Source organism: Myotis nattereri (genome assembly GCF_964212035.1).
Source record: "Myotis nattereri genome assembly, chromosome: 10".
NCBI lineage: Eukaryota > Metazoa > Chordata > Mammalia > Chiroptera > Vespertilionidae > Myotis > Myotis nattereri.
The window spans coordinates 65,106,161-65,121,801 of NC_138085.1; the positions used below are offsets into that span (position 1 = coordinate 65,106,161).

At 40.7% G+C, this 15,641-nt stretch overlaps 1 protein-coding gene across 3 annotated transcripts in view; it reads left to right on the plus strand.

Annotated features, from left to right (window-relative positions):
- Positions 1 to 931: 931 nt before the first annotated feature.
- Positions 932 to 15,641, plus strand: part of ATL2 (atlastin GTPase 2) — a 50,803-nt gene continuing 36,093 nt past the window's right edge. For all 3 annotated transcript variants that reach the window (XM_081101272.1, XM_081101273.1, XM_081101274.1), the window contains exon 1: positions 932 to 1,073. In XM_081101272.1, the coding sequence (XP_080957398.1) occupies positions 956 to 1,073 (118 nt within the window). In that variant the 5' untranslated portion in view covers positions 932 to 955. The remainder of the gene's footprint in view (positions 1,074 to 15,641) is intronic.

Here is a 15,641-nt window from a genome sequence, read left to right on the forward strand (position 1 = left end):
ACTTATTTATGTATTCATCTGTTGATTCTTGGATGTGCCCTGACCAGGGGTCAAACCCACAACCTTGGCTTATTGGGAGGATGTGCCAACCAACTGAGCTACCCGGCCAGGGCCCACAGACTGTTTTAAAAAGTGACCCGAACTTTTTACAGGAAGTCATTGGATCCCTACAAGAAAGTTCATCACTCGGATCTGCTAAAATTCATTTTCTGGTTGGAGAGCTTTTGGGCTTGCCCCTGCAAGGTGCTAGCGGCTGGAGGGCAAGGGTATGCACACTTAAGAAGATAGGGGAGGGTCTTACAAGTAAATGGAGGTATTGCAAAGGAACCATAGGATGGTGTGTGGAGGGGAAGCAACATCAGGGACCTGTGTGTGTGTGTGTGTGTGTGTGTGTGTGTGTGTGTATGTATAGGGGGTTTGGAGGGTGTGGGGGAATCAAAAGGGAAAGCAGGGCGCAAGCAATAGCTGGGGGTGAGGGCGGGGTGGCAGGGAGGGAGGAGGGGAATAGCTGTGGAGGAGGAGGGATGACGAAAAGGTGAGAAGGAAAGGAGTGGGGAAGCAACCTCACGTGCAGGGCTCCGAAGATTATGGAGAAAAACTGTCAAGAGAATGGGTTTAGGGAATTGGGGAGGAGGGACTTGGTCCCAAGGAGATGCCTCCTGGGTTTCTTGCAGCCCAGGGCTAAGGGGGTGGACACAGATCCCCGGGCTGCGGGGAGGTGAGACCGGCGCTGGGGGCGCGGCCCAATTCCTCCCAGAAGGGAAAGGCGAGGCAAACCCCCGCCCGGCCCGCGGAGCGGGGGCGGAGCCAGGGCGCCGAGGGGCGTGGCGGGAGGGCGTGGGAGGACCGGGAGGCGCGGCGGAGGGCGGCGCTAGGACCCGCCGGCTCCCGGGAGGTTGATAAAGCGGCGGCGCCGTTTGACGTCAGTGGGGAGTTAATTTTAAATCGGTACAAGATGGCGGAGGGGGAGGAGGTGGCGCGGAGGCAGCAGCCGCACCTGGAGCTGCGGCGCCGGCGGCGGACCAGCGACCCCGGCACCGAGGTTAACCACGTCTCGTCCACGACCTCGCTAGGTACGGGCGGCGGGCGGAGGCCGCGGGGTCCGGCCGGGGGGCGGGCGCGGGCCGCTCGGGCGCGCGGGTTCCCGCTGCAGGCGGCGGGGTCGTGGCCGCGGCCGCTCGGCTCTCCTCCCGTCGCTGCGCCGGGCAGCCGGGCTGTCGCGCTGCCGGGCCTACCCCCGCCGCGCCCCGCGCTCCCGCCGCGCGCGGCCTGAAAGGGCGCCCGGCGGCCGCAGCTCCCGCAGCTGTCGGTGCTCGGGAGGCGCGCGTCTGCGCCCGGCCCGGCCCCCTGCCCGCCGCGTGGCTGCCGCTGCGTCCGCCCCGACCCGAGGGGGCGGCCTTGAGCCGGGGCCGAGGACCCGGGCGCGGGGCGGGCGGCGGCGGGGCTGGGTCCCGGAGAGGTCGGGGCGCGGCGGGGCGACCTGTCACCCGCGGGCGCTCGCTGCCGTGTCCCGCGTGCGGAACGGGCGGCCGGGTGACCCGGGAGGGACGGGCCCGGCCCCGCGGAGGAGGAGCGCGCGCGGGGAGCGGTCGCCTCGCTGCCGGGTCGGGACGTTCTCCGGGCACCTTCCCGGAGGGAAGCGCCGCCCGTGGGTCAGGCTGCGCCCGGCGCTCGCGTGCCCGGGCCCCTCGGCCCCTGCACCCCTGGGCGCGGCGGCGCGTGGCCAGGGTGCGAGTCCAGACTTGGTTGTCAAACTGGGGCCCGCGTCAGCCGCTCAGACCCTCCGACGGAGCGTGTCCGGTGCGAGGTCACCTGACCCCTGGCTCCCGGGTTTTTGCTGAATTGCTGTTACCACCGCGAGTGCGAGCAGCGCCCCTGCCCCCCGAGACGCGGGGCGCTGCGCCCCTCTCACCGACAGCACCCCTCTTTTTAGGAGGTCAGCATTTGCCCTTCCGCCGTAGCGTGAGCTGAACACATGGAGTTCGGTCTGGGAATTTTGATGGTACTTGAAGGCTTTTATATAAATCGTAAAAGCTTGCAGTGAGGGCAGTCCGGCCATGGCATAAGGTTAAGAGTTTGTTAACTGCACTAAATATGAACTCGCGATTTTCAGAGTTCTCTCTTCCCAGAATCTGATTTAAGATTTTTTTTTGTGTGTGTGTGTGTGTGAGATGAAATGTAAAACGTTTTGATAAAATAGTAACGATGAAGGCTCACTTAAATAGAAAAGTTTCTGGGAAATACACTTCTGTATTCACGGTAGCCCTGGGACGTGTCGGAGGTGGTGCCAGATGGTAGAGATTTGGTAAGGGGAAAAAAACCAGGAAATAAAGCTTATTTTAGTATTACCTGCCAACCAAAGCACATGGCAGAACTGTTTACACAGGAAAAATAAATAAATAAAAGGAAGTTTTGTCCTAGAGCTCTTCTGGTTGGGATTCTCAAGTAATTGGCATTGCAGATGGATTGGTTAATTTAGCGCTTTTGGACCCTAAGGGATGTGTGTGTCTGTCTGTGTATCTGTTTCTCTGTGTACTCGTCTAATCAGAAGCGTAAGTTTTTACTCAGTTGTGGCCATGAACATCGTTCTTATGCTGTGGTACACTGAGAAGAGATGGGATCCTTAAAACTGGACAAACACGCTCACCATTTATTAAATGCTCAGTCTGCTGCTCACAGATTGTAGTCTTTTTCTCTCTCCTTCTTCTAGAGTTAGCCTTCACTTGATAGCCATTCCTAGCAAATGATCGCCTAAAACAGTCCCTCTCCCTGCTCATTTGCTCTGAGTCACCCATTACTACATTAGAAACCAAATAACTTGTTAAGATTTGTGTTGAAAGGAGGAGCAAACAGGCGAATGAATAGGGACTCATCTGTTTTTGACTGTAGAAACTCTTTGTCTCCCTCTGCTTTCTGGATGAGTAAAGTTGAAGAGCTAAGTTGGGGTGAGTCAGGTGCAACTCCAGGAGTTCAGTCTTAGGAAGGTGCTTCGTGTCTCTTTTAAGAGAAATGCTTACTCTTTTTTAGGAAGTGTAGGATCTTTATAAAGCATTAACACTCATATTTTAATGACTTTGTAGGATGATAGGATATATGTAGATGTGATTAAACCTAATTAGTCAAGTTTGGAAATCCTTTGAAATTATTTTTTTGGGGAAGGAAGGAACTGTCTTAGAGTGATTTATTATAAGGAACAAGTTTAAAATGAGATTATTCTGGCCTTAATTAGAGTGCACCTATTTTGGAATTCCTTTTTCATTTGCTACTGTTCTGTAACTTTAGGATAAAGTTTTTGAATATTCACAAGTAAAAATAATTTCTTGAAATTGTTAGAATTTTTCCAAAATTGTGATTTTTCCATCTGTCTGATAGTAAACTGCTGCCTGGAAGACTGTCATCTAGTTTGATCCTGTAGTTCTAAGACATGGCTTTATTATTTTTATTTTTAAAAATATATTTTTATTGATTTCAGAGAGGAAGGGAAAGGGAGAGAGAGAGAGAAACATCAGTGATGAGAGAGAATCATCGATTGGCTGCCTCCTACACGCCCCACACTGGGAATCCAGCCAGAAAACTGAGCATGTGCCCTGACCAGGAGTTGAACCCTGACCTAGGTTCCTAGGTAGACACTCAACCACTGAGCCAGGCCTGTGGGGCAAAACATGTTTTAAAAATTGCAACACTTAGTAGCAGTATACATAAAAAAAATTGTGCCCCAGTGAAGACCTGTTTGACATAAAATTGTAAGCAAAGCCATTTAGCAGGCAGGCTCTCAAATGTAAGAGCTAGAAATGTAAGGGGTGGGAATAAAAGTTAAACTTTTGTAATGGTCATTTACAGCTTTACCAAAGGAGGTTTTCCCTGGGGTGGGTGCTGAGAAACAGCCTTTTTTTTCTTTTCTTTTAAAAAGTGTAATAGTACTGTAGTCTCTATAACCATTTTGGAATTTCAAAGTTCAAGTGTGTTTACAAACTTTCCGGGCATTATTTAACTTAAGGAAGATAGTTGGGAATATAAAGTAATTGAACTTGATTCCCCAATGAATTCATTACTCATGTAAGTTTCTTCCGATCCTTTACTCTTAGCACCCTTAGTACAGAAGACTCTGGTTGACGGCTTTCTCTGATAGCTTTAAAAATGGCTAGCAGAAAAAAACCCCATTAACCTGAAAATACGATGGCAATAGGATAATACTTGTTACTTTATAAAGTACTTTAAACATCTGGCTTTGATTTTATTTTCTTTGAAAATCTTTCTGTGAGGGAATTAAGTTTCCCTATTAGAGGGAATGATTGTGACTTGTCACAGAAACTACTCAGAGGCCCTCTTAGAGAAAGTAGGAGGCCTTTCTTCATTGAAAATTGTCACAATTAGAGATGACTGGGTAAAACTTTGAAGTCTGATATCATACCAATGAGAAGATAGGGTTGTTAAAAAGTAATGGGTGGCTCAGTTGGCTGGAGTGTCAGCTGGTACACCAAAAGGTTACAGATTCAATTTCCGGCACATCCTAGGTTGCAGGTTTGAATTGATTGATGTTTCTCATTTCTCACATCGATGTTTCTCTCTCTCTCTCTCTCTCTCTCTTTCTTTCCTTCTCTCTCTCTCTCTCTCTCTCTCTCTCTCTCTCTCTCAATAAAAACATATCCTTGGGTGGGGATTAGAAAAAAAAAGTAAAGATGGGGCAAGTCACTAAGTGAAGCGGGAAATTAAAATTTTTTTTAAAAAAAAATCCTCATCTGAGGTTATGTTTATTGACTTTAGAGAGGGAAGGAGGGAGCGAGAGAGAGAGAAACATCAATTGGACAGTATTTGCCCCAACTGGGAATCGAACCCTCAACCTATGTATATGCCATGACTGGGAATTGAACCCACGACCTTTCGGTTTACAGGACAATGCTCCAACCAACGGAACCACACTGGCCAGGGCAGGAGTGGGAAATTTTAAAGTAGAAAGGGTAATGGTAGATATTGTAGAAAGAAGTAGAAGTAATTAAATAGAACAATTTTGCTTGTGCACATTGAGAAGCACGAAGTCTTCATAAATGCAGAGCCAAGATAACTACTGTATTTTAAAAATTATTTTTCCAGTTATTACTAACCACAACTCTGTGTGTTTGGGTGTACACATATTTGCTAAACTTGAGTAGAAATGTGTGTATATAGGAAGACACACTCAGTACCCACTCTGGAGCAAATGGCTATAAGGTAGTTGATTTTATGGGCAGATGTCTATTTGAAACAACAGTTAAGTCATGAAAGACTAGTGCAGGGGTGGGCAAACTTTTTGACTCCACAATGGGTTCTTAAACTGGACCGGAGGGCCGGAACAAAAGCATGGATGGAGTGTTTGTGTGAACTAATATAAATTCAAAGTAAACATTACATAAAAGGGTACGGTCTTTTATTTCAATAGTTTTATTCATTTCAACGGCCCGCGGGCCGTAGTTTGCCCACGGCTGGACTAGTGTATACATCCTGTTTTTACACAAGGAGATAGTTTGTACTTCTCACTGACTTTGGGTTTAGTCTTCTGGCCAATACAAGTAGAATCTAGGGGATTCCCTTGCTAATGTGCCAACTTAACAAAATTTACTTACATAATTTGTATTTCTATGGTTGGCATCAAAATAACCAGTAACTCTCTGAACTTGGTGAAGAATGTAACTGATGAAAGTTGCTTATCTAGATCTCTCATACATTCATCTTTTTATTGCATAATACGCAGATTGTGGGGGTTATGTTTCTTTAACCATAGAGAAGAAAGATGGTGTATGGAAAAAGGAGGAGGAATCCAGACCTGAGTGACTTCACTTCAACTCTCTGGTCCTCCAAGCTTGTGACATATGGGAGTGATGATAATCCCCTAACAGGGCTGCTGTGGGAAACAAATGAGATGACAGGGTACAAGCGTTTTGTAAATTGTAAAGTTGTCTGTGCTTAAGACACAGTAATTGATATGTAAGGAAATGCCAATTTGACTACTTGTGCTATTATATGTGTTTATTTGCAACCAGAAAGTCTCTTGTAATTTTTTTTCTGTAATGTGGACAGAGGTTTAGTTTGGACAAGAGTGGTAGGTAAATTTTTAACTTTATGTATAAAATGGTGATAATGTGTTCATGATTAGGGTATTGTGAGTGTTAAATGTGATAAAAATGCTTAACCCAATGGAAAACATTCTATTGATGGTAGTTATTACTATAATTTGTGGTTATCTAAGAGGAGACTTTGAATGAAAAATTAATTTGTAAAATAGGTGACTTGAAAGGCCCTTGTTTAGTTTTTTATAAGATAAAAATAAACATCCATACTTCTGTCATTTTAATAAACTTGCATTTTAGAGGATCACTTCATGTGGCAAAATAGTCTTCTGAAATTGCTTATTTCATTACAAGATTCAATATGAATTCATTTTTTAGTTAAGGCCATGACAGTTTCCAAGTAGAGTGCTTTTTAAACAGTAAACATGCAAAATCTAATGATGGTCTGGTATACACAAGAATTACTAAAAAATGATTGACTTAATACCACACTAATTATTATCATATATAAGAAATAGCTGATGAATGCATCAATAAGTAGAATCAACAAATGGATGATTTTCTCCCCCCTTTCCTTCTCTCTCTCAAATCAGTAAAAAAAATTTTCCCCTTTATATAATAATTTATAGTAGAGTCACAAGTAGTGATTAGAACAGGGGTGGGCAAACTTTTTGACTCGAGGGCCACAATGGGTTCTTAAACTGGACCGGAGGGCCGGAACAAAAGCATGGATGGAGTGTTTGTGTGAACTAATATAAATTCAAAGTAAACATCATTACATAAAAGGGTACGGTCTTTTTTTTCAATAGTTTTATTCATTTCAAAAGGGCCGGATACGGCCCGCGGGCCGTAGTTTGCCCACGGCTGGATTAGAACATAGTTATTTTAACCAGTGACTTACTTTTGAGTTCTATAAACTTCCTATGACCTTCAGAATGGATTCAGAATGGAGGCTTGGATTACTCAGTAATAACATTTCCCCCCTCCTAGAAAGTTAATAATCACCTTATTGGTCTTTAAACTTTTTTTGATTATTAAATAGATAATTTATGAAGGCACTTTGAAGCTTTAAAGCCTTCCTTAAATTCTTTAAAGGGTGTGAAATTGGCACACTAAACGCTATTTTTTCTGTATTTGAATGAATGTATTTATGAGATATTAAAAGTTGGATTAAGTTCACTTGTATTAGAATGGAGGGTGATTTTTTGAATAGGAGAGAAATCTTGGCTGGAAAATGAACCTTGTTCTTAGATTTTTAAAAAAGACAGTTATTAATCAGATCTTCAGAAATTGCTGTTTTCTTTTCATCAGCACTTTAATTTTAAAATAAGTATGTTAATATGGACTGGCTACGTGGAGTTTTTGTTTAGAATTGAGAGGCTTTTTACGTATTGCAAGAAAATGACAGTGTACTTGGATATTGTTTTCAAAAAATTCTAAATTTAGGCTAGAAGGTCAAGGGAAGGTCAACAATTGTAGCTGATGCCAAATGTCTTACAACTGGATGTTAAGATGGAAAATTTTTTAATATTTTATTTTTATTGTTGACATTATTACAGATGTCTCATCCTCCCCCCCCCTCCCCCCCCCTTTGTCCACCTCTATCCAGACCTTTCCCTCCCCTCCCTCTGGCTTAAGATAGAAATTTACTGCCTTTAAGTTACAGCTAAACTTGTGATTGATGGAACAGGGTTTGTGACCACAGCTCTTTACCTAAAACAGTGATATGATAATTCACACCTTGTTGTAAAAGTTTAATTTTTTTAAATTTAAAAAGTAATAATCTTTGTAGACACTTGGAAAACACAAAATAAAAAGGAAGAAAGTAAAAATCATATCAACTAGTGGTAACCACTGCTGACATTTAGTATACATCTTTTAGTTTATATCCTTTTGTAATTTTTCCTAAATTAAGATCTTATTGTAATTTTGTAATTTACTTTTTCATTTCATATTGTATTTCCCTATGTGATTAAAAAAATCTCTACAACATGATTTCTTAAGTGGCATTGTAGTACTACTTAACTAATCCTCTTTTTGGATGTAGGGTTATTTCTTGTAAATAATGCTGGCTAAACATCTGTGTAGATAAATCTTGACATTTAGGATAGGTTATAAAGTAGATTTGTGAGTCAAATGGCATGTATATTTTCAAGATTGAAGACACACATCAGTAAATCCATCCAGAAAGGTGTATCCATTCTGTCTCCCATTAGAGTTAGGTTTGTGCTTATTTACAGATACTTTTGTTTACAAGTGGGCGTTACTTAAAAATGCAACACAGGTAAAAATGGAGATCTTACTGCTTTATTTACATATCTTTGGTTACAATCGATGTTGAAAATTTAATAGGATAACTGAATTCAAATTATTAATTGTATGTTCTTTGACCATCTCTCAGTGTTTCTCTTACTCTTTCATAGATGCCCTTTTGCATACAATAAATTCCTTTTCATATTTGCTTTTTAATTAAAAATTTTTTATTTATAATTTACAGTATTACAGATGTGCTCCACACTGTCTATATCAGTTGACCATATTGGCGTGGGTCAATTTCTAAGGTCTCTGTTTTGTTCCATTGGTCTATATACCTGTTCTGCCAGCACCAGGCTGTTTTGATTACAGTGGGTTTGTAATATAGTTTGATATCAGATATTGTGATCCCTCCAACTTTGTTGTTCTTTCTCACGATTGCTCAGGCTTTTCAGGGCTTGTTTTGGTTCCATATAAATTTGGGGATATTTGTTCTAGAACTATGAAATATGCTGTTGGTATTTTAATAGGGATTGAGTTGATTGAATCTATGGTCATCTGCTTCAGTGTCCAGTAGTGTGGTAGACTCCAAAGTTTAGGAGCTGGGTTCAAATCACCACCACAACCAAGCTTTAGCTTCCTTAACTAAAAACACACAAAAACCCCCACTTTAAAAGTTTAATATGAAAAGATAATGTCTTAAAAGCACTTGGCATGTATTGAGTGTACAAAGAAAGTTACCCCTTTTTCAGGGTAAAGGAGAACCTTATGGGACAGATTAGTTTTCTTTTGGGAGTAAAGAAGTGGAGAAGGACAGGCCAATAGACCATATTTAGACAAAGAGCTAGCTTTTTTCCCATTGATGTTATAAGTTAACACCTACCTTATAAAAGGGTTTTGCAGTTGCTTGTAATGAACACCTATGTTGAAAAGTGCAGAACAGCCTCCTGTTCTAAGCTTTCATGTAGATGGGAGATCAAATAGAACTTACGCATATTTGTGATTACAGTTTATCATTAAGTTTATAATTTCAGAAGTAGAAATTACTGTGTGCCAGTGTTGTTGAGGAAGACTTCATGGAGATGGGTGGACTTTGCCAGGCCTTGAAAGATGGGTTGGTCTTAAGAGAGCGTAATGTAGGATGTACTAGTTTGAAAGATAAAGATAGTAAGAGAGCTTTTTGCAAAATAGTTTAAGCACTTGTCTCTCCTTTCTAATAATTTTTCTAAAAGGATTGCTTAAAAAAGTATTTAAAAACAATTAGAGAAAGGCAGTTGAAAGAACAAATGGTGTTAGAGCAACCTTCCTATATAATAAAAGGCTAATATGCAAATTGATTGAATGGCTGAAGGACCGGTTGCTATGATGTGCGCTGACCGCCAGGGGCAGACACCTCAACAGGAACTACCCCCTGGTGGGAGCGCTGCTCAGCCAGAAGCTGGGTTCACGGCTGGCGAGTGCAGCATCCGGAGCCTCTCTGGCCTCTGTGGCAGCACTAAGGATGTTCAACTGAGGGCTCCCGCACTGCAAGAGGACGCAGGCAGGGCTGAAGGACTCCCCCTCCCTCCCCCTGAGTGCACAGATTTTGTGCACCGGGCCTCTAGTATTTAATAAAAGAGGAGTATGGGCTGTTTTCCTGTACCCCAGTAGAGCAAAGAATTGATTTAAATAACTGGAAAATTCTCAGGAAAACTGCTTGAGCAGTCCCAAATGTGACTTCTTAAGAACTATAGAGCCGTAACTGGTTTGGCTCAGTGGATAGAGCGTCGGCCTGCGGACTGAAAGGTCCCAGGTTGGATTCTGGTCAAGGGCATGTACCTGGGTTGCGGGCACATCCCCAATTGGGGGTGTGCAGGAGGCAGCTGATCGATGTTTCTCTCTCATCGATGTTTCTAACTCTATCCCTCTCCCTTCCTCTCTGTAAAAAATCAATAAAATATATTTAAAAAACAACAACCAAAATAAACAAACAAACAAACACTGTGGAGATGTGTTCCTTCTATCTGTTTTTGAGCAGGTGTGTTTTAGGAATGTCTAGTTCAGTGATGGCGAACCTTTTGAGCTTGGCGTGTCAGCATTTTGAAAAACCCTAACTTAACTCTGGTGCCGTGTCACATATAGAAATTTTTTGATATTTGCAACCATAGTAAAATAAAGATTTATATTTTTGATATTTATTTTATATGTTTAAATGCCATTTAACAAAGAAAAAGCAACCAAAAATATGAGTTCGTGTGTCATAGGTTCGCCATCCATGCTAGAGAAACGATGAAAGGAGAGTATGCTGAGAATTTCTGACTTTTCTTATCCCTTTTGGTTTCTCAAGTTAGTTACATTTTATCTAGCTGGATAGACGTTTGTTTTTGGTACTTTCCCCTTCTTTTTACTCCTTACAAATTTTGCCTTTATTGAGCCAAGTTTGGGATTTGAGTGTATACTTTACCCCCCCCCCCCCCCCTTTTTTTTTTAACTGCTGCTTTAACAAGCCATCTGAGGTAGAGTGTTGTGGCAAAATGGAACTTAAGCTTCTTATTTCCAGAGTCTTGGCAGATAGATACCAATTTGAGATTTGTCATGAAAACCCTATTCTAAATTTAAGCTTGGGTTCTGTGTGCATTGTTGTTATTAATTTTAGTGACTCCTTTCCTAACTGGTTATCCCAAATGTCAATAGCTCTTTTGTGGGTTTAATATCTTTTGACTTACTATGGAGTTAATTTTTGGGGGCCAAAAAGGGAATGTTTAAATTATTTGCCTGAGTCAAGGAAACCTACTCTGACTTGGGATTCCTGTCCCCTGTGTTACAAAACTTTGTAGCCACTGTATCAAAAATACTTTTGAAAATAGAAATTTAATGCATTGTTGCTTTATAAAGGCTTATAAGAAAGAGAATGTCTCATAAAAAATATGGAGTAATTTAGTGTTATTTGTTGCCTAGTCCAAAGAAGGAGGTTGAACTAGCTAGCTCTTACATGCATCACTTTCTCTATTGACTGTCACCTCCTCACTTTGTGCTTCTCACCTTATTCTCTTCCAGTTGCCTTATATCTGATTTCTCTGTTTTTAGACTCTCATTACACTTCTTACTCACTCATCACTTTCACCTTATCTTTCTCACACAGTTTTGATCTTATCACTCCTCTGCTTCAAAATTTTCCGTGGCTCTCTTCAGGATAATGCCAGTACTCTTAGCCTAAACTTTTAAGTTTAGCCTTAATCTGATTTTCAGGGCTGAGAGGGATGCAGCCTTCTCCAGGATGTCTTCATTAATAACCCTAAATAGTCAATATAGCATTTTCTTTATACTGTTCTTTTATGCTTGTTTGTGTTCAAACCTTGGGAGTTAGGATTATTATTAGCAAATTATACATCTCTAGTATCTAGCATAGTGCCTTGCTCTCTAATTACTGGCTTGAGGTACGTAGGGTAGGGATCTTCCTCACTTACTCATGACACATCGTATAAGTCATTGTGTTAGTGAATATGAACTAGTGAGTTACACATTTATTTATATTACATATAAATATTATATGCATATCTTACCAAAGATGGGCAAATAAAATTTTATTTTATTATTTATTTATTTAGAGTTTATTTGAGCCAAAACTGACTGATGACATATGCTAGAGAGCAAGATCCCAAATGCTTCTGCATCTTATATTTTAAAAGTCTAGAACTTAAAATTTTCCCTTCAATAAAGCTTATGAATGAAAAAGAATTGTTTCCCAAATGGGTGACTGTATAAATGATTGTTTTGACAAGGAAATTTTTGAAGAAAGTAATGGGAAAAATAACTGTATGCCAAAATTCGTTATAAAAATGAGAGATATACCCCTCTCCTTTTTGTTAAAAAGTTGTATTTTTTTAAAAAAACTTTTTAATGATTTGAGAGAGAGAGAAACATTGGTTTGTTGGTTCACTTATTTATGCACTCACGGGTTGATTCTTTTTAAAAAATATATATTGATTTTAGAGAGAGGTAGGGAGAGGGATAGAGAGATAGAAACATGGGTGAGAAAGAAACATCAGTTGGCTGCCTCCTGCACTCCCCCCTATTGGGGATCAAGCTGGCAACCCAGGCATGTGCCTTGACTGGGAATAGAACTGTGACCTCCAGGTTCATAGGCCTGGACAACAAATTGTATTTTTGGTAACTTTTTTCAGTTTTCTGAAAATCTTGAGCACATAAGAATTCAGCTTTGAGTTTATTCAACAAACTTGCTTGGTTGGCACAGTTGGAAGATGATGGATTTGACTATTATAAAGACCTGGGTGTGTATCCCTATTTGGTTACTTTAAAATGTTATGTCCTTGCAGATTATTTGCAAACAGGAAACTCATTGCTACCCCCACAAAGTGATTTTGAAGATTATAGAGATATTATGCTATTACTAGAGGCCCAGTGCATGAAATTCATGCACTCTCAGCCCAGCCAGTGCCCTCAGGGGATGTCCAATTTCCGGCTTAGGCCCGCTACCCGTGGGGAGGGGGCCTAAGCCAGCAGTTGGACATCCTTAGCGCTGTCATGGAGGTGGGGATACCACCGCCACTACCACCGTGCTCGCCAGCTGTGAGCTGGCTGAGTGGCACTCCCCCTGTGGGAGTGCACTGGCCACTAGGGGGCAGCTCCTGCGTTGAGCATCTGCACCCTGGTGGTCAGTGCGCGTCATAGCTACCAGTCGTTCTGCTGTTTAGTCGATTTGCATATTAGCAGGTGTTCAGTGAATATTTATTGAGAGAATCAAGACTTACATACCTTCCACTTGTGTTCATATCGTCCCCTGAATCAAAATTACCTTGGTGGTTTTCAGTGCAGTGTTTTTATAAAGGTAGATTACTGGACACCATATCTAATCAGCTGTCTCAACACTGGACGAGAAGTACAAGAATCTGTATTCTAAACAAGCCACCCTGGTGGTTCTTAACACGTTAAGCGCCCAGCCTGTCTTGTCTGCAGGATGGAAAGTATAGTGTCAGTCACCGGTGACTGACAAGGCGTTTAACATGTTAAGCTTTAGAGTGCATGGGATGCACAGTTTTATTGTGTGGCTGTACCTAATTAAATACTGACAGTGTAACTCAGTTGTAGTCCCATGTATAATTAAATTACAGATGAATTGACCATTCCGTAGCAAATATTTTCCTGATGATCTGTAGAGAAGAGTTATGTGTATCTGTAGTTTTGATTATTTTAGTTATTCTAGTTTTTGTCCCAAAATCCAGTATGACTCAGAACTTTAAGGGTCTAGAAATCTAGAATACTAGATGTTTACCAATGCACTTCGCCCAGACAAAATAAAACCCTTTAAACCACAAATAATCTGTATTTGTTATTTTTTTACTGACAACAAGAATGGATGATGCCCTGGCTGGCTTGTCTCAGTGGTTAGAGTGTTGGCCTGTGGATTGAAAGGTCTTGTTTTTGATTCCCAAACAAGGGCATGTAACTGGGTTCTTCCCCGACCTGGGTCAGGGTGTGTTTGTTAGGCAACCAATCAATTGTGTCTCAGATCTATGTTTTTCTCTCGCTCCCTCTCCCTCCCTACCTTCCACTCTCTCTAAAAAATCAATACAAAAAAAAAAATCCTGGTGAGGATTAACCAAAAATAAAAAAATAAAAAAATAAAAGTAAAAAAAAGAATGGATGAGCTGATATCAGGGATTTAAGTGAAAAGCATAATTCAAAAGTAGGACTGATTTAGTCTCCTTTCTATGGCTGTACCACCTGAGAACAGTGGTTGGTCCTATAACATTTAAAGGCAGTTTGGTATAGGAAACAGCTTGGGCATAATATAAAAACCAAGGTAGAAATCTTGATGCATATACTACTTTTAGCTGTAGAATCTTCAAGAAAAAGAAATTTTAAACTTGTTTGAATATCCGCATTTCCTTCTCTCTAAAATGGGAATAATTGTTAAAACACAGGGTTGTTGAGAGGTTTCCTGTGACGGTGCCTGGCATAAGTCAGAATCGTAAGAGTCTCAGTGAAAGTAAATTCTGAAGCAGTTTAAAATACTTCATTAAAAACAGTTGTAACATTTCAAACTTATAAAAATGACAGGAAACTGTAATAGATGCCCAAATGCCCATTGCATAGATCTGTTAATATTTGCCATGTTTGTTTAGAATCCTTTTTTTAAAAAGAGAAATAAAGTGTTACTGTGTAGTTGAAGGGTTCTCCCAACGTCGCTCTCCTTCCTTTCCCCCACAGATACAAGCCTCTCTGGAAGTGATATATATGTTTCCTGGTTTTTAAATAGTTCTATAAAATGTCTATATATTTTCCCTAAATAATACATAGTATTGTGGCATATTAAAATTTTTTTTTTTTAGTAAGTGGCTTAAACTATGTACTTGTGGCTTCACTTTTTTTCATTTTACATTGGTTTTGAGGTTTATCCATGTGTGCACATTTAGATGTTATTCATAATTTCAATTCTCTATTTCATGGTTTATTCATGGATATTTAGGTTCCAATTTTTATTTTTACTGTTACAAACAATGCTTCAGGAAACAAGAGACCTTGTCCCTTTCTTCATGTGCATATGTGTAAGAATTCCTCTAGCATATGAACAGAGTTACCTAAAAATTAAATTTAAAAAGTTTCACTACTGTGTACTTTAATTGTTTAAAAATTCGGACCAGGAAGCAAAAGTATACCCCCACTCCCCAAAGAAAGAGCAGATGCAAGAGTCTTGGGGTGACTTGGGTGAGATTTCCTGCAAGACTTTCCTTTAGAAGAAAATAGAGAAGAACCTAAATGAGGACTCTTAAGTTGCAGAGCCTAAATAGAATTTTTCTGAATTTGTGTTGCTCAGAGTCCCATGAGCCATTACTCATTGTAGCATCTTTTAACTAGCCAACAAAATTGCTTTATAAACTCCAGCCTCATTTAAAATATCTAATTTGAAATTAATTTCAGTTGAAAAATATTTTTTATCTCAAAGTACACTGATATCCAAATGTATTCTTTAAGAACTACTTAGTATTTGATGATAAGCTTTGGGAAAATACTTTTAGCTGATATATTTGTAATCTATTTTACATTTTTCTTCATCTATTTAGATAAATGCATGAAAGAATTTTTATGATTCAGTATTCTTAAAATTCTGTTGCATCAGTGCTGGTTACTATGGAAACAGATTTCAAGTGCAAAATAATATGTAAATCTTATAGGAAAACCACTTTTTGTTTATCTCTTGACTTGATAGTAATGAAAGAAGGAGATGAACTACATCATATACTCTTTAAAAGCATTTTTAAAACTTGGTGATTTAGGATGGTCTTGTTGGTCAAAGGGGTAAAGCTAATGGGGGACGTTATCTGAAGGGGCTCAGAACAGGCC